Genomic DNA, 12,664 nt, shown 5'->3' with positions numbered 1-12,664 from the left:
ATTCTAGAATATTTACACCTGATTGAGTATTGTTTACTGAAAACTATTCTGCTCACCTCTTTCAGGAAATGACCAATATAAGAAATATACAGTACTGATGATGCATTTTGAGTAGAAACAAATGTACTTGTGGTTGTGAGGCACAAACAAGAATAACTCAAGATAACCTGCGACTCACAGGTTTTTTCCTTTAGAAGGTTTTTCATAGATTTTCTTCACTAGTTGAGATTGAAGGATGTTGCAGATTGTTGTAGTTATTGTCCTATGAGGGGCAATGATTGTGATTTGTGAAATCACAGATACAATTTTAATTAGCTTGGAGTGAGAGTAACCCTTACCTTCCTTTACTCAGCTTGAAGAGAAACCAAACATAAGACACCATTAAAGACAAAGTGGATTTTATTTTTCCTGTGTAGCAAACTCTGGTGATGGATTCTGGTGGAAATAAAGAGAATAAAAACAAAATAACTACTGCTTTGTTGACTTTTAACAACATCCAACGTCACCTGAAATGTCTACTGTGTGCAATCCTGATTTCTCAAACAGTATAAATGTGTGTGACAATCAGTTGAATTTGTCCTTATAATAAAAAAAAAGGATCTAAACAGTTCCCAGTTCCTGAAACTCCAACCTTGCACACAGGTTATTATGAATAGGGGACGTCCATGATATAAACAGGAGCAGACGGTGTGGACTGAAATTCTACACTTCACTTCCTCTTCCTCCTCTTCAGGGCCTTCCACTCTCCCTCCTGAGTGGCCAGGCTGCCAAATAGTTCCTTCACCTTCCTCTTTCTCTCTGCGTCCCTGGAAAAAACAATGTTGAAAATGTTAGAGGCCTTTACAAGAAACATTTATAGTTCACTTGCTCATGGAGGTTTCACTTTTATCCACACCTGTTCATGACTTCGCTGAGCTTCTCTTTGGCCAGGAAGCGCGAGTCCTTCCTGATCTCCCTCAAAGCTCCTTTAAACTCCTTCTTGTATTTGTGTTTCAGTCGCTCCTTCTCCCGCTCCTCTTTGGTGCCGCCACGTTTCTTTCCATAATCCAACCTGACAAATGTTTTAAATGCAAGTGAGATATATAAATCAGATGCACTACCAGAACGTTTGTGTTTAATTATGCTGCATTTCTGCTTACACTTCAACAATCTTCGGTGTGAGCAGCTTCAGAGGAATCGGTTTCTTCTTCTCAAACACCAGTCGACTGTTGGTCACAGGGGCACTGCTGATGGCCTCCAGGATCATACTGTGGAGCTCCTGCAACAAAAACAAATATCACAAACATCAAATCAAACTAGAATTATCTCCCCGCAGTTGTTTGCTTCCGCAACCAGGGCAGATTCAGTCTACACACTTCCCTAGACTCATAATGAGGTCACCATGACCTTTAACCACTGAAACCTTATCAGTTCGTCTTTGAGTCCAAGTGAAGACTGGTCATAATTTGAAGGAATCCCATAAAGGCAGACTTGAGATTTCATATTAAAAAGGCCAAAATCTAATCAGTTAATCCATGAGTCTAAGTGAACACTTGTGCCAAATTTGAAAGAATTCTCTCGAAGGCTTTCCTAAGATAAGTCCAAGTTGACACTTAACCACCTAATTCTAATTAGTTCATCTTTGAGTTTGAGGTATCATAATATTCCACATGCAATGAGAGAAACTGTCACACCAACCTGTAAGGGCTCTGGTAACTTCTGGGTTGAGAGATGTTTGGAAAGCAGCGTTCTGATTGGCTGGAAGATGTGTGGAAATGACGCGAGGTCTTTGTAGAGGAGGCAGCAGCGCTTCACCAAGTCCAGGCAGGTGGACAAACACATCAACCTGTGGAGAGACGCACAAACATGAACTGCTACTCACTGTTACTGCATGACTCCAAATACATGTATTCATCTTTACACATTTAGACAGCACACACTCTGTCCTCTCCTCCCCCAGTCCTGCTGCATCACCCGGCAGTAATTAACCACAGCTACTACACTCTTCACACACAGCTGCTGCTGGTGTGTGTGTGTGTGTGTGTGTGTGTGTGTGTGTGTGTGTGTGTGTGTGTGTGCGTGCGTGCGTGCGTGCGTGCGTGCGTCAGCGAGCGGCCTGAAGGAAAGCACAGAATTAGAAAATGACTGGGCACCAGGTGTACGGAGCCACATGCAGAGCTGTGTACGAAACAGTGTGGAAGAGACTGGACCACTTAAAGAGGATTTACTGAACAATAACAGTAAATATCTGTTACTAAAAAGTTACAGTAAAACACAGTCTGAATGATTATGAATTAAAATACTGTGTAATAAGTGCGTCTGTCAAATGACTGAATGATAATTTGGGCTTTTTAGTCGATGATTAAAGACAAAAATGTAAAATAATTCAAAAATCTTTTGTGACTCCTAATTTATTCATTTTTATTTAGAAAAATAGCAAATAAATTAAAAGAAAGACCTTTTTCTAGCATGTTGTTTTGTGTTTTATGGCATGTTATGGTATTAATAGTAGTTGAATACAAATAAAATGTACATTCTTCCAAACTGTGTAGAGCCATGCTCCGCTGAAGCCTGTTGGGAAGCTGAGCTTTGTGCCCACACACCAGCTGCTGTGTGAAACCAGGCTTGTGACTCATCACAACCACACGAATGATACGTTATCAGCTCCGAGCCACACAATCTGTCCAGGTACAGGTTGTATGAGACGCGTGTATGCATGAGTATTAGTGTGCTCCAGGTTTGTATTTATAGAAAAAGAAATGAACTTGTTTTTCTTAGGTATGTAACTTAATAAATCTGACTTCTTCTCTTCCTACTTGTCTTGCGGTTTCGTTCTTCATGGTCACTGAACACAAGAGGAATGCGTGAAGACAAATAATTTTAATAAATTAAATAGCTCTCAAAAGGTGTTGGGTAAAACTCCGATCAAGTTTTATTTTTAGGAATACTTCTAAGTTTGAGACATATTCTACCAAGCATTAGTCAAGATCTGTGTCATATTTATGGAGGATAAATGAACAGTTTCAATATTGTGGTTAAATATGGCCCCTTGCGGTTTTACAGGGGTTTATGTGTGGGACATTTTTCCTGGATCAAACAAAGCTCACACTCCTACCTGTGTTGGTCTCTGTCCTGGTCAGTTGTGAGCTCCAGGTGTTGGGCAGCAGACAGCGGCAGGTTCTTCTTGCTCCAGTTCTTGCAGGCCTCAGAGTCCGACAACACGAGCAGATCACTGCTCTTCCCCGAGGGTCTAAAAGGCGGCACCACTGTGTAACCTGCAACACAACGTCAGAGTCTGTCAGCAGTGCTTTACGTTGTTTCATGCTGGCATCGAAACACACATGACACATACATGTGGAAATGTGAGTCTACCTAGAGAGCTCTTGTCCTGCACGGCCAGGTGTAGGGTTCCAGCCAGGAAGTTGATGAGCTCAGGGAGGAAGCGCTTTGAGAAAGAGACGTACTCCACTGCCAGACAGCACAGCACCAAACCTGACGTCACGTCCTGTAACGACCTGACTGGACACTGAGGACAGAGACACACAGAGTTATGATGACGGCAAAGTAAAATACTGAACATCAAAAACCCATTCACCAACATAACTTTGTGTTATGATTCACGTCACTACCATGAAAACAAAGTGTGTGTTTCAGCTTCGGCTTTCAGAATTCAGGAAGTTTAAAATGAATAATTAATACTAAATATCTGATGCGTATATATGAAAACAAAAAACAAAATAATATATTGGATAGGATGATAATAATAATAGGATGAGGGCTGGACTCTAACAGAAAAAGACATGGTGAAATCCCATAAGAAATAACAATCACACACAAATAGGCCTGAACAATCCAAACAGAACCAAAACAACACAGACAATAACAATCGCACTGAAGGGGCTGCATACCTTGGTGAGAGCCTGGCTAATGTAAAGCAGAGCTGGAGTCGTAACTGGGTGTCTGAAGTCCGAGGTAGGGAACAGCAGAGCCGTCACCTTCAGGTAGATCAGCTTCAGACAAATAAGAAAAGAATCAGCAATTTCCATTGGGGTGAGCAGCCTAATTTGTAACCCTAACCCATTTACAGTGGATTTTCTCAAAAAAATAAAACAGCTATTCTTTGTAATAAGGGAGCAAACATAGATCTATTTATAGTTAAATATATATATGTGTGTGTGTGTGTGCTAAAACCAAACCAATCACATGATGAATGCTTGTTAACTGACGCACAGATCTAAGATATGAAATAGTATTATTAATTATTAAGCCTACAAAACATTCAAAAGCAGTGAATGCATAAGAACTTCTGAACCCCAGAGATATGTTGTTCAATATCATGAATTATAGAAAATTCATGATGATTCTCATATTTGAGAAACTGAAAAAAACAAATACTTAGCATATTTGTTGCGGCTCCGATTCAAATCCTTTTATCATCTCAATACGCTTTGGTGAACACTTATAGAGTTGATTGTATTCACAGTATCCATACCATGTCTAGGGCTGGGAAGGCAGCTTGCCCTTTGACCTCAAGCACCTCCTCCATGCTGTGAGCAGAATCTCCGAGGACGCTCTGCATCGCCTTACAGGCAGCGTCCGGGAACATCTGACACAGAGCGTACAACTCTCTGCAGATAATAAAATAACAACAGGGAAAGAGGTGAAGAAAAACTGTGGAATGAAACATTTCTATTCAGATGTGAGAAAGAAAAGACACTTTGTGGACTCACGGTATGAGTTTATCTACGGTGGTGAGTTCAGGTGGACTCCGAGACGCCAGTTCTCCGATGTGCTCCAGCAGAAAGCCTAACAGTTTCTTAGACAAAAACACAGATAACAATTTTAAGGCGATCGGCAGCAGAGTTACCACAATCATTTACAAAAAGCTCCTTTCATGTTGTACCTGCAGCTTGAGCTTGTTGCCTACAGCCAAGCCAGGGTGGTTGCACTTCTGAGTTCTGGCCACAATGAGGCGCTGGTTGTCAGGGGTGTGGCCATGGAGCAAATCTTTCAGATCACTGTAGCTCTCTGGAGCTGATAGAAAACATAGACATACAATGCTTGGTACAGGGAGAATGGTCAGAATAAAACTAATCATGATATTTATCTTGCTACAGTCTCTATTTCAGATTAAAAATCAGAAGTAAACTCCATAACAAAAGACGTATTAAGAAACCGTCTGCATTGTTTAAAATCATGTGTGTATTTACCTGTAAATGTGTATGGGAGCTCTGCTTTAGCCGCCTCCTGCTGGCCCTTCATCTCCTCTTTGCTCAGACTCTTCTTCGGTTCAGCACTAGTCTCTTCATCATCCTGTTCTCTCCCCTCATCCTCACTTTCTTGCTCAGAGTCCAGGTCCGAGTGGCCATCTTCTTCTTCGCTGCTGCCCTCCTCCTCCTCTCCCTCCTCTCCCTCCTCATCTTCACCTTCATCTTCATCTCCATCATCCTCCTGCTCCTCATCCTCCAAATCATCCTCCTCAGCGCTCTCTCCCTCTTCTTCAGCTTCTTCCCCATCTTCCCCAGACTGCTCTCCAATGTTCCATTTTCCATCCTAGGGATACAAAAGATCAATGAAATGACATACACTCTGTATTCAATAAGTACTCCAGTGAAAAACCCACAAACCCCACATGTTTTGTTGTCTCGTACCTGATAAGCCAGGGTCTTCTTGTCGTCTTTATCAAGGATGAAGCCGTCGTTGAGGTCATCAGCAGACAAGTGGCTCCGACTCTGCACACTGTCAACGACTTCTTCTCCCATCATCCTCCTCAGACGGTCAGCCTGAAGGAAGCAGAGCAAAAGAACTGTAGTATCACACACAGGATTAAAACTACTTATGTTTTATGAAATCATGTCAAGAAGATAAAATTCTCTGTCAATGTACCTCTAGCTTCTGCAGCTTGTCCCTCTGCTCCCTGGCGAGCTCCTCCGGCGTTTTCATCTTCTCTGAGGGCTGAGCCTTCATCTCGAAGCCGAGCTCTCTGACCATCATGTCGTACGGGTCCAGCTGGAACCCACAGAGGAAGCAGGAGGAGAAAAGACATATTAGGCTCCGCCACTGATGAAAACACAGCAACATTCTGCTAATAGATTGGTGCGTCCCTACCTTGGGCTTCTCCTCCAGTTTGTCAGCTTGTTCTGCTTTGGGGGTATTTTTCACCATCAGTGCCTGGATGCTCTTCCAGTCCTGATCCAGCTTCTCGGTGAGCTCCTGCGCCTCCTCTCGCTGCACCTGCCGCTCCCGCTGAGAATGAACCCAAAAGTTAATCACCTGGACACATCACTACAATCACAGTTAGTGTGGACCAAAATCCAGGAGATAAAAAAGCCTCCATCAACAGAATTACGTTACCAGCTCACCTTCTCCTGCTTGGACTTTTGGATGAGCTCTTCAATGAGTTCTTGTCTGGATTTTGCCCTATGGCTTCCCTCCTCCTCATGCTGCTCCCCTGATGTTTTCTTTCGAAGAAGACCCCCTCCTCCAAAGTGAGCCGCTGTCAGCTCAGCTAGATGAGGAACAGAAATACTGTCACTATAATGCAACAGATCTATAATATGACTTAGAAAATCTAGCTCAATTTTGGGAATAATTGTACACTCAACCACAATGCCACCAGGTTTGCAAAAATTAAGGTAAAAATATTGATATCTTTAAACCATGATAAGTGAATAAATCCAAAAGACATGAAAACAGAGGGCTTTACAAATGGAAGAAACAATCTGGAGTGGCCTCATCAACACACATCAAATTAAACATCTACATGCAAAAATGGATAATGCGACATTTAGATTTGAACAATTCTCACCTGACAGAAGCCCTTTCTCTTCTGTTTCATCATCGCTATTCACCATGTCATTGAATTTCTCCATTTCAGCCAATGACTGACCATAATGAGTCAGCTCTTCTTCTTCGTTCAGGTTGTACATATCCTTCTTATCATGGACACGCTGAGAGACAATGCAAAGTTTATAATACAAGCTGAGAACTGATCAAATATTTTAGTGACGGATCAAAATTAACAACCTAATCAGCTATAAACATTCCTATATGTTTGCTCTTATTTCATAATTTTTACCAAAGTTTGAGTATCAAATGATTCAAGGCTGAAGCCATAAAGTGAAGTCAATGCAGGGATAAACAGTGAATATTAAATCTGCTTTCATGTCAGGACTTGATGTCTGTTATGCATCATCGCACCACTGACCTGTCTTTCCATCGCAAACCTCTGCAGGATTTTGTCCTCTGGTGCAATCTTGTTGTCATACTCTCCAAGTCGTCTGTCAATGAATTTGCTGGACTTGTTCTTCAGTTTGTATTCCTTCAGGAGGGTCTCTTTTCTCTACAGATCAAACATTAACCACACTGCTTGTGATGCCTGTACAACCCGCCTGTCACACAAACCCACACTCACACAAAGATCCAACATGATGCAAACACATTGATTAATTATCAGTTACAATTATATTGAGTGTAACAAGAATAACGTCAATGCAACTGAGCTGATCAATCAAGACCTCAACACATCCCATATCTACATACAGTACATACGCAGCCATAAAATCACACGTTGAATTATAGAGGTATTTAGTCGTGTGTGCAGATTCTTCCTGTCTCCTCACATGAACCTGGTCATGGTTCTCTCTGTCCTTACAAAGCTGAGAGAAATCTCTCTCACAGCATGATTCTGTGAGCATGAGACTTCACAGCACAGATAGTGTTAATGAAGTGGTGAGCTGAGACCCATGGCTGCCAGATATAGTGCAACAGTAGAAGAGCTAATCTCTTGTTTTATTTTTCTCATTTCATCAGACTGTATGATCTTTTTTATCTATGTATATGTCTATGGCGTCTGTAAGCAACTGCAGTTCCCTGAGTGTTTGGTCAAAACTGCCTGAGTTAGAAGAAATTCATTAAAATAAGGGCCACGTCAGCCATAAGTTGAGGACAAACAAAGCATCTATTTACTAAAAGTAATACACACTCAACAATTCAGCCTTTAAAAAATACAATTGTTTGGCAGTTTTGTTCAATAGGACGCAATCAGCTCATAAACTAAGTATTAAGTACTTTAAATTCAATCACCAACCGCAGTCAATAAAGCTGATTCTATGGTCTTCACCTATTTAACTGGTGCAAAGTGCATAATTACCACATCAAATGATGAAGACTTGTTATGATTTAGATGTGTGAAACACTTTTTGTATGAAAATCAAAATAAGGATTTAAATTCAGTTATTTGTGTAAGCCTTGATTTTTATGAAGAGCTTTAAACACATTAACAATGTTTTCCATTTTTAGATCTTGGAAAAGTTAACTGACGGAAATGCTCTGGCTGTGAGATTGTTTGCAGAGGAGAGGCTGCGTCAAGTGGTGGAGGTTGGGAAGTACCAAGTATGACCTTTTCTCTTACCTTAGTAATGGCTTTGGATCGAGACACACCAGGCAGACCCACATCGTGCTTGGTTTTTCTCCCCAGAACATCAAATTTCTTCCTGTTAATCTTCACTTCAAACGGGTTGTTTTTTATCTCGGTGGAGGTTTTTGTCTTTCGAACCTTGTCAGCAAGGCTCCTCTTCTTAGGGACCTTCCCCATCTGTGGCAGAGCAGCGGACTGATGAGCCAACGTCACTAACATAACAATGTCATGGTACAATGTATAGTTTGTTGTTATTATGCAATGGCACATCTGTGTCAGGAGAGGGGACTCCTCTTCAGACAGATTGCTCAAGTGGGCTTTCATTCATCACGTCATCGACATTTTGGATTCAACTGTTGATAACCCTTAAAGCACTGCTTGTATATAATGTTTCTAGTATATACACTCAGTTGGGAGTTGAATAAAAACATCTAGATCAAACTAATACGGTCTAATAGTCAGTGGAAGTAAATAATGTTCAGCTTGTGATGACATTTTTCAGAGCTGCAGATTTTAGAGCTGCGTTACATAGATAAATGTTATTTTGATCACTCCAGAAACAAATCTCTGTAAAATACACATAGACTGAATACAAAGATGCTTCTTATTGGCTGATATATGAAAAGTAGAAGACAGATGTGAAGAAGTGCAACTAACCTACAGCTAACTTCCTTCACCACACAGACAACAGATTGTAAACAAGCTAACATTAGCTCACAGGCTGTGTTTACCTTCAGCAGCGATCGGGAGTCGACTTATTCAATCCAGAAATCAAACATGAGACTCTGAGGCTCTGTCTGAATTAACTTATTAGATTTTATATCGTTCACCATCCACGTTGAGTCTCTGAGTTACATTTCCAGCGTGCACAGCCTGAGGTCAAAGTTGAAAACCAAAAAAATCAGTCAACAACGACTTCCGGTGTGACGTTGCCTGCAGCGCCTCTAGCGGTCATCTTCGAAGATTACGCAGAAAATGATTTTTGACTCGTACCATAAATAAGATAAGATAAAAAATGTGTTTTATTAGCTACGTGTTGGACTGAAGCGATACAATTATTATTGTATAATCACCATTATTATTATTGTCATTAATTTGGTCTGTGCTGTGTATAATATGTATTTGTGTAATTATTTGTGTTTATTTGAAAAAAGGATTGAAATGTATTTAAAAGAAAGTACTTACATGCTGATTATACACCCTGATGATTCAGTATATAAGATAGGATAAGATAATCCTTTATTAGTCCCACAATGTGGAAATTTGCAACATTACAGCAAATTAAACTGAATGCTACCAAGTATTTCTAATCAATCTTGTTTCACTAATTTTAGAACGAGACTCAGACCAGGAAGTGGTTAAAGGGAATATTTTATTTTATTTTTTTCCATGTGCAGATATTAAACACAAAATGAAAAACAAAGTGCTTTACAACCATAATCAAAGTACAAGAACACAAATGTAGATACAAAAATAACTTGTACAATCTTAGAGATAAAATTTGTATAAAACCACACCAAGAGTGACTGAGATTTATTGACTGTCATCCAAGATCAAAATGTTAAAAATTGGAGTAAAAAAAAAAAAAAACTGACGAAGAGTCAGTGGAGCGGAGCACAGCTGCAGATAGGCTATGAGGGGAGGAGGCTCAATCTCTGTATGACGTGTCCCGTGGATTTCGCCATGAAGGAGCAAAGCGGGGACGACGGCCTTTTCCTGGACAGAAGTCAAAGTCAGTCTTTGGTCGAGCTCTCCTCGGGCTCCTCTTCCTCTGTTTTCCCTGTAAACAAAAAAGAAACACTTCAAACATTTTATCTGATGTCAGCTGATAAAACCTCAGTGTTGCATCATGTAGCGTAACCACGTGAACATGGATGAGTTTCATGTGAGCAGTGAACTTACATAGTTGTCCCTTGCCGACCAGTCAGGGTAGAGCTGGTTGTGGATCTGCCTCAGCCTCGCAGACTCCTCATAATATTTCTCCTGCTCCTTTTTCGACAGCGCCCTCCACTGTGGACACACAACATGTCAGTTAACAGTGCACACAGCAACACAAAACTACATGTAACTGCACAAACACAACATGAACAGATCCAGAGGTTTTAGAAGTGTTGTCTTAGACGCTGCTCGATGAGGTGAAGCTTGTGTGACACTGAGAGTCTCAAAGACACCTACCATCTGTCCAATGATGGTGTTGACGGCAGCACAGTCAGAGTTTCTGAGCCCAGCCAGAACTTTCAGCCTCTGCTCATTCCTGTACACCATGAAGGCGTTGGGCGGCTTCTTCACGTATGGGCGGTCATTCCCCCGCTGGTTCACACGCTTTCTCTTTCTGTGGGGAAACAGAAGAAAACAGATAGAGAGCATGAATTACCACTGTGTAAAACTGTGAGGAAACAAACATGTTAACTAGGACCTCGGTGCACAAGTCAATATAAATATATGAAATATAAGAACCAGACTTACTGTGGACTGCAGGCGTTCACTGGAGGAGGAACTGTGTCTCCCGGAGCCGCGTAAATCATCTTTCCCTCACTAAAGAAACACAATCAGACACATTAGAGAACATAAAACAGTGAGGTTGAAGATTAAAACAGAGGCTCATTGGTGTGTGTGTGATACTTACAATAATCCAATAGGATACAGCCTCACCTCAAGGTGTTTAGTGACAGTCTGTGGCTGATTGACAACCTGGAGATGTGAAAACAGAAAATACAGGAGGTCAGACAAACTGCATCCTCTGTGTCATCAGTCAAAAACACAACTTGCACATATTTATACCAGGCCCTTGTATAACCACTGTCCTGGTCTTAACATTGTCAATGTGACTCAGTTAAAACATAAAGTGTTCCTTTTGGTTAGCGCTATTTATTTGCAGACACTCATGTTGTGAGAATTAAGTCAAAAATATACAGAAACACAAAGTGACTCAGGTAGAATCGGAGCATCCTCCTAGAGAATGAAATCAAACATTTACCAAGTACTAACTTAACTCCACGTGTGGCACATAGAACAAATTCAAGTTATTAAAGTTAAAGATAATCAGCTTCTAAACAATAATTCAAACATAAATAAGTTTTCACCTTGATAATGTGTAAAGCCCGCTAGCATATTAGACAATTAGCATATTAGCTCACTAAAACGTTAGCATATTAGCACATTAGCCCGCGAGCATTAGTCTTTATTTTTTTTCAATTTACATTGAACTAAATTTCTTAAATGAACTTTTAACCTGCAGAAGTGACTCTGATGGCTGCGACTTACTGCAACTTAATGAAAGATGAGGTCTGTGTGCCTGTGAGAGGATGTTGGCGGGGTCAGGGAGTTTTCTACCAAAGTAAATGGAGCTCCACTCACAGTAATGCGCTCTTTTAGCAGATGTAGCTGCAGCGAGCTGTAATCTCTGTGTTAAAGTATATTTCTGATCCAGTTGTTGTGAATCTGTCTCTAACCTGCAGTTAGGACCTTACCTGTGTCTGGCTGTGCACGGGGCCCGGCTGCAGGAAGCTCTGCTGCGCGTCCATCATGGGGGCGAGCAGGTCAGAGCGAAGTTCCTCCATGAGCTGCTCCAAGGTCAGACTTGTGCCCTCCAGGGTGGTGTATTCAACACTTCTCCTCTCCGGGGGGAAAGAACCGCCATCAAACGTGACGGCCTGAGGTGTAAGGTCGCTCCACACCCCACACAGCATCTCTGCAAACGCCCAGGTCGCGTCCAGCACATCGTCGGTCTCCATATTCTCCAGAACACTGTCAATCTGAGCGTTTGGATCCATGATATTCTGCAAAGTTGCTGAGATTGAAGTGAAGAAATGGAGATTTTCTCTGCAGAAGTTTCTCCGTGTTTCTCCTCGAGCTTCACAGGTGAAATGACCCAACCGTAGCTAAATGTCCCACTAGCGTTTGGATAGACTTTAGGTCTTTGTTCCTCTTATAATTTAAAACAAAACAAAACAGCAACCATCTATATTTTTTCAAACAGGATCACATATTATATTTGTATTATAACACCTATCAGGGCCCCCATCTCTTCTCTGGCCCCTGAAATACTCCTTATTCACTTAGTCACGAAATGTACTTTTAGGTTAATACTGTCATAAATAGTCATATGAAGGATGGAAGTATACATATATATATATATATATATATATATATATTCCTCATGTATTTATGAGTAAAATGCCTTAAAAAAAATACTACAAGATATACAACAAATAATTTAAATGAACACACCCACACATATATATATAAGATTGCATATTAACCCAA

The 12,664-nt window shown here is 41.0% G+C and overlaps 2 protein-coding genes across 2 annotated transcripts; both read right to left on the bottom strand.

Moving 5' to 3' along the window:
- Positions 1 to 381: 381 nt before the first annotated feature.
- On the bottom strand, positions 382 to 9,333 carry nop14 (NOP14 nucleolar protein homolog (yeast)). Its single transcript, XM_020082421.2, has 19 exons — positions 9,130 to 9,333; positions 8,393 to 8,575; positions 7,187 to 7,321; positions 6,788 to 6,929; positions 6,342 to 6,487; positions 6,088 to 6,225; positions 5,866 to 5,988; positions 5,631 to 5,762; positions 5,190 to 5,532; positions 4,883 to 5,013; positions 4,710 to 4,795; positions 4,472 to 4,607; positions 3,888 to 3,989; positions 3,352 to 3,505; positions 3,095 to 3,254; positions 1,678 to 1,825; positions 1,140 to 1,258; positions 896 to 1,051; positions 382 to 806 (listed from the first exon to the last, which is right to left on the bottom strand). Exons 2-19 carry the CDS (start codon positions 8,573 to 8,575, stop codon positions 710 to 712), a joined length of 2,631 nt encoding a protein of 876 aa, XP_019937980.2. The 5' UTR covers positions 9,130 to 9,333; the 3' UTR covers positions 382 to 709.
- A 420-nt stretch (positions 9,334 to 9,753) lies between these two features.
- LOC109626192 (protein pop-1-like) lies at positions 9,754 to 12,436 on the bottom strand. The gene is made up of 6 exons (XM_020081905.2): positions 11,869 to 12,436; positions 11,025 to 11,089; positions 10,865 to 10,933; positions 10,574 to 10,730; positions 10,301 to 10,408; positions 9,754 to 10,178 (listed from the first exon to the last, which is right to left on the bottom strand). Exons 1-6 carry the CDS (start codon positions 12,169 to 12,171, stop codon positions 10,047 to 10,049), a joined length of 834 nt encoding a protein of 277 aa, XP_019937464.2. The 5' UTR covers positions 12,172 to 12,436; the 3' UTR covers positions 9,754 to 10,046.
- Between the last annotated feature and the right edge of the window lie 228 nt (positions 12,437 to 12,664).

The sequence above is a fragment of the Paralichthys olivaceus genome, chromosome 18, assembly GCF_024713975.1.
Source record: "Paralichthys olivaceus isolate ysfri-2021 chromosome 18, ASM2471397v2, whole genome shotgun sequence".
Classification (NCBI taxonomy): Eukaryota; Metazoa; Chordata; class Actinopteri; order Pleuronectiformes; family Paralichthyidae; genus Paralichthys; species Paralichthys olivaceus.
This window is presented reverse-complemented; position numbering and strand designations above follow the sequence as displayed.

Excerpts from the sequence above, each read along its gene's own strand:
- nop14 (XM_020082421.2), bottom strand. The coding sequence starts at position 8,575 with ATGGGGAAGGTCCCTAAGAAGAGGAGCCTTGCTGACAAGGTTCGAAAG. Across the intron at positions 5,989-6,087 it reads AACTGGAGGAGAAGCCCAAG|CTGGACCCGTACGACATGAT; the intron begins GTAGGGACGCAC and ends TGTGGGTTCCAG. Across the intron at positions 1,052-1,139 it reads ACACCGAAGATTGTTGAAGT|GTTGGATTATGGAAAGAAAC; the intron begins GTAAGCAGAAAT and ends AACATTTGTCAG.
- LOC109626192 (XM_020081905.2), bottom strand. The coding sequence starts at position 12,171 with ATGGATCCAAACGCTCAGATTGACAGTGTTCTGGAGAATATGGAGACC. Across the intron at positions 11,090-11,868 it reads CCGTGCACAGCCAGACACAG|GTTGTCAATCAGCCACAGAC; the intron begins GTAAGGTCCTAA and ends TCACATCTCCAG. Across the intron at positions 10,731-10,864 it reads GTGAACGCCTGCAGTCCACA|AAAGAGAAAGCGTGTGAACC; the intron begins GTAAGTCTGGTT and ends GTTTCCCCACAG.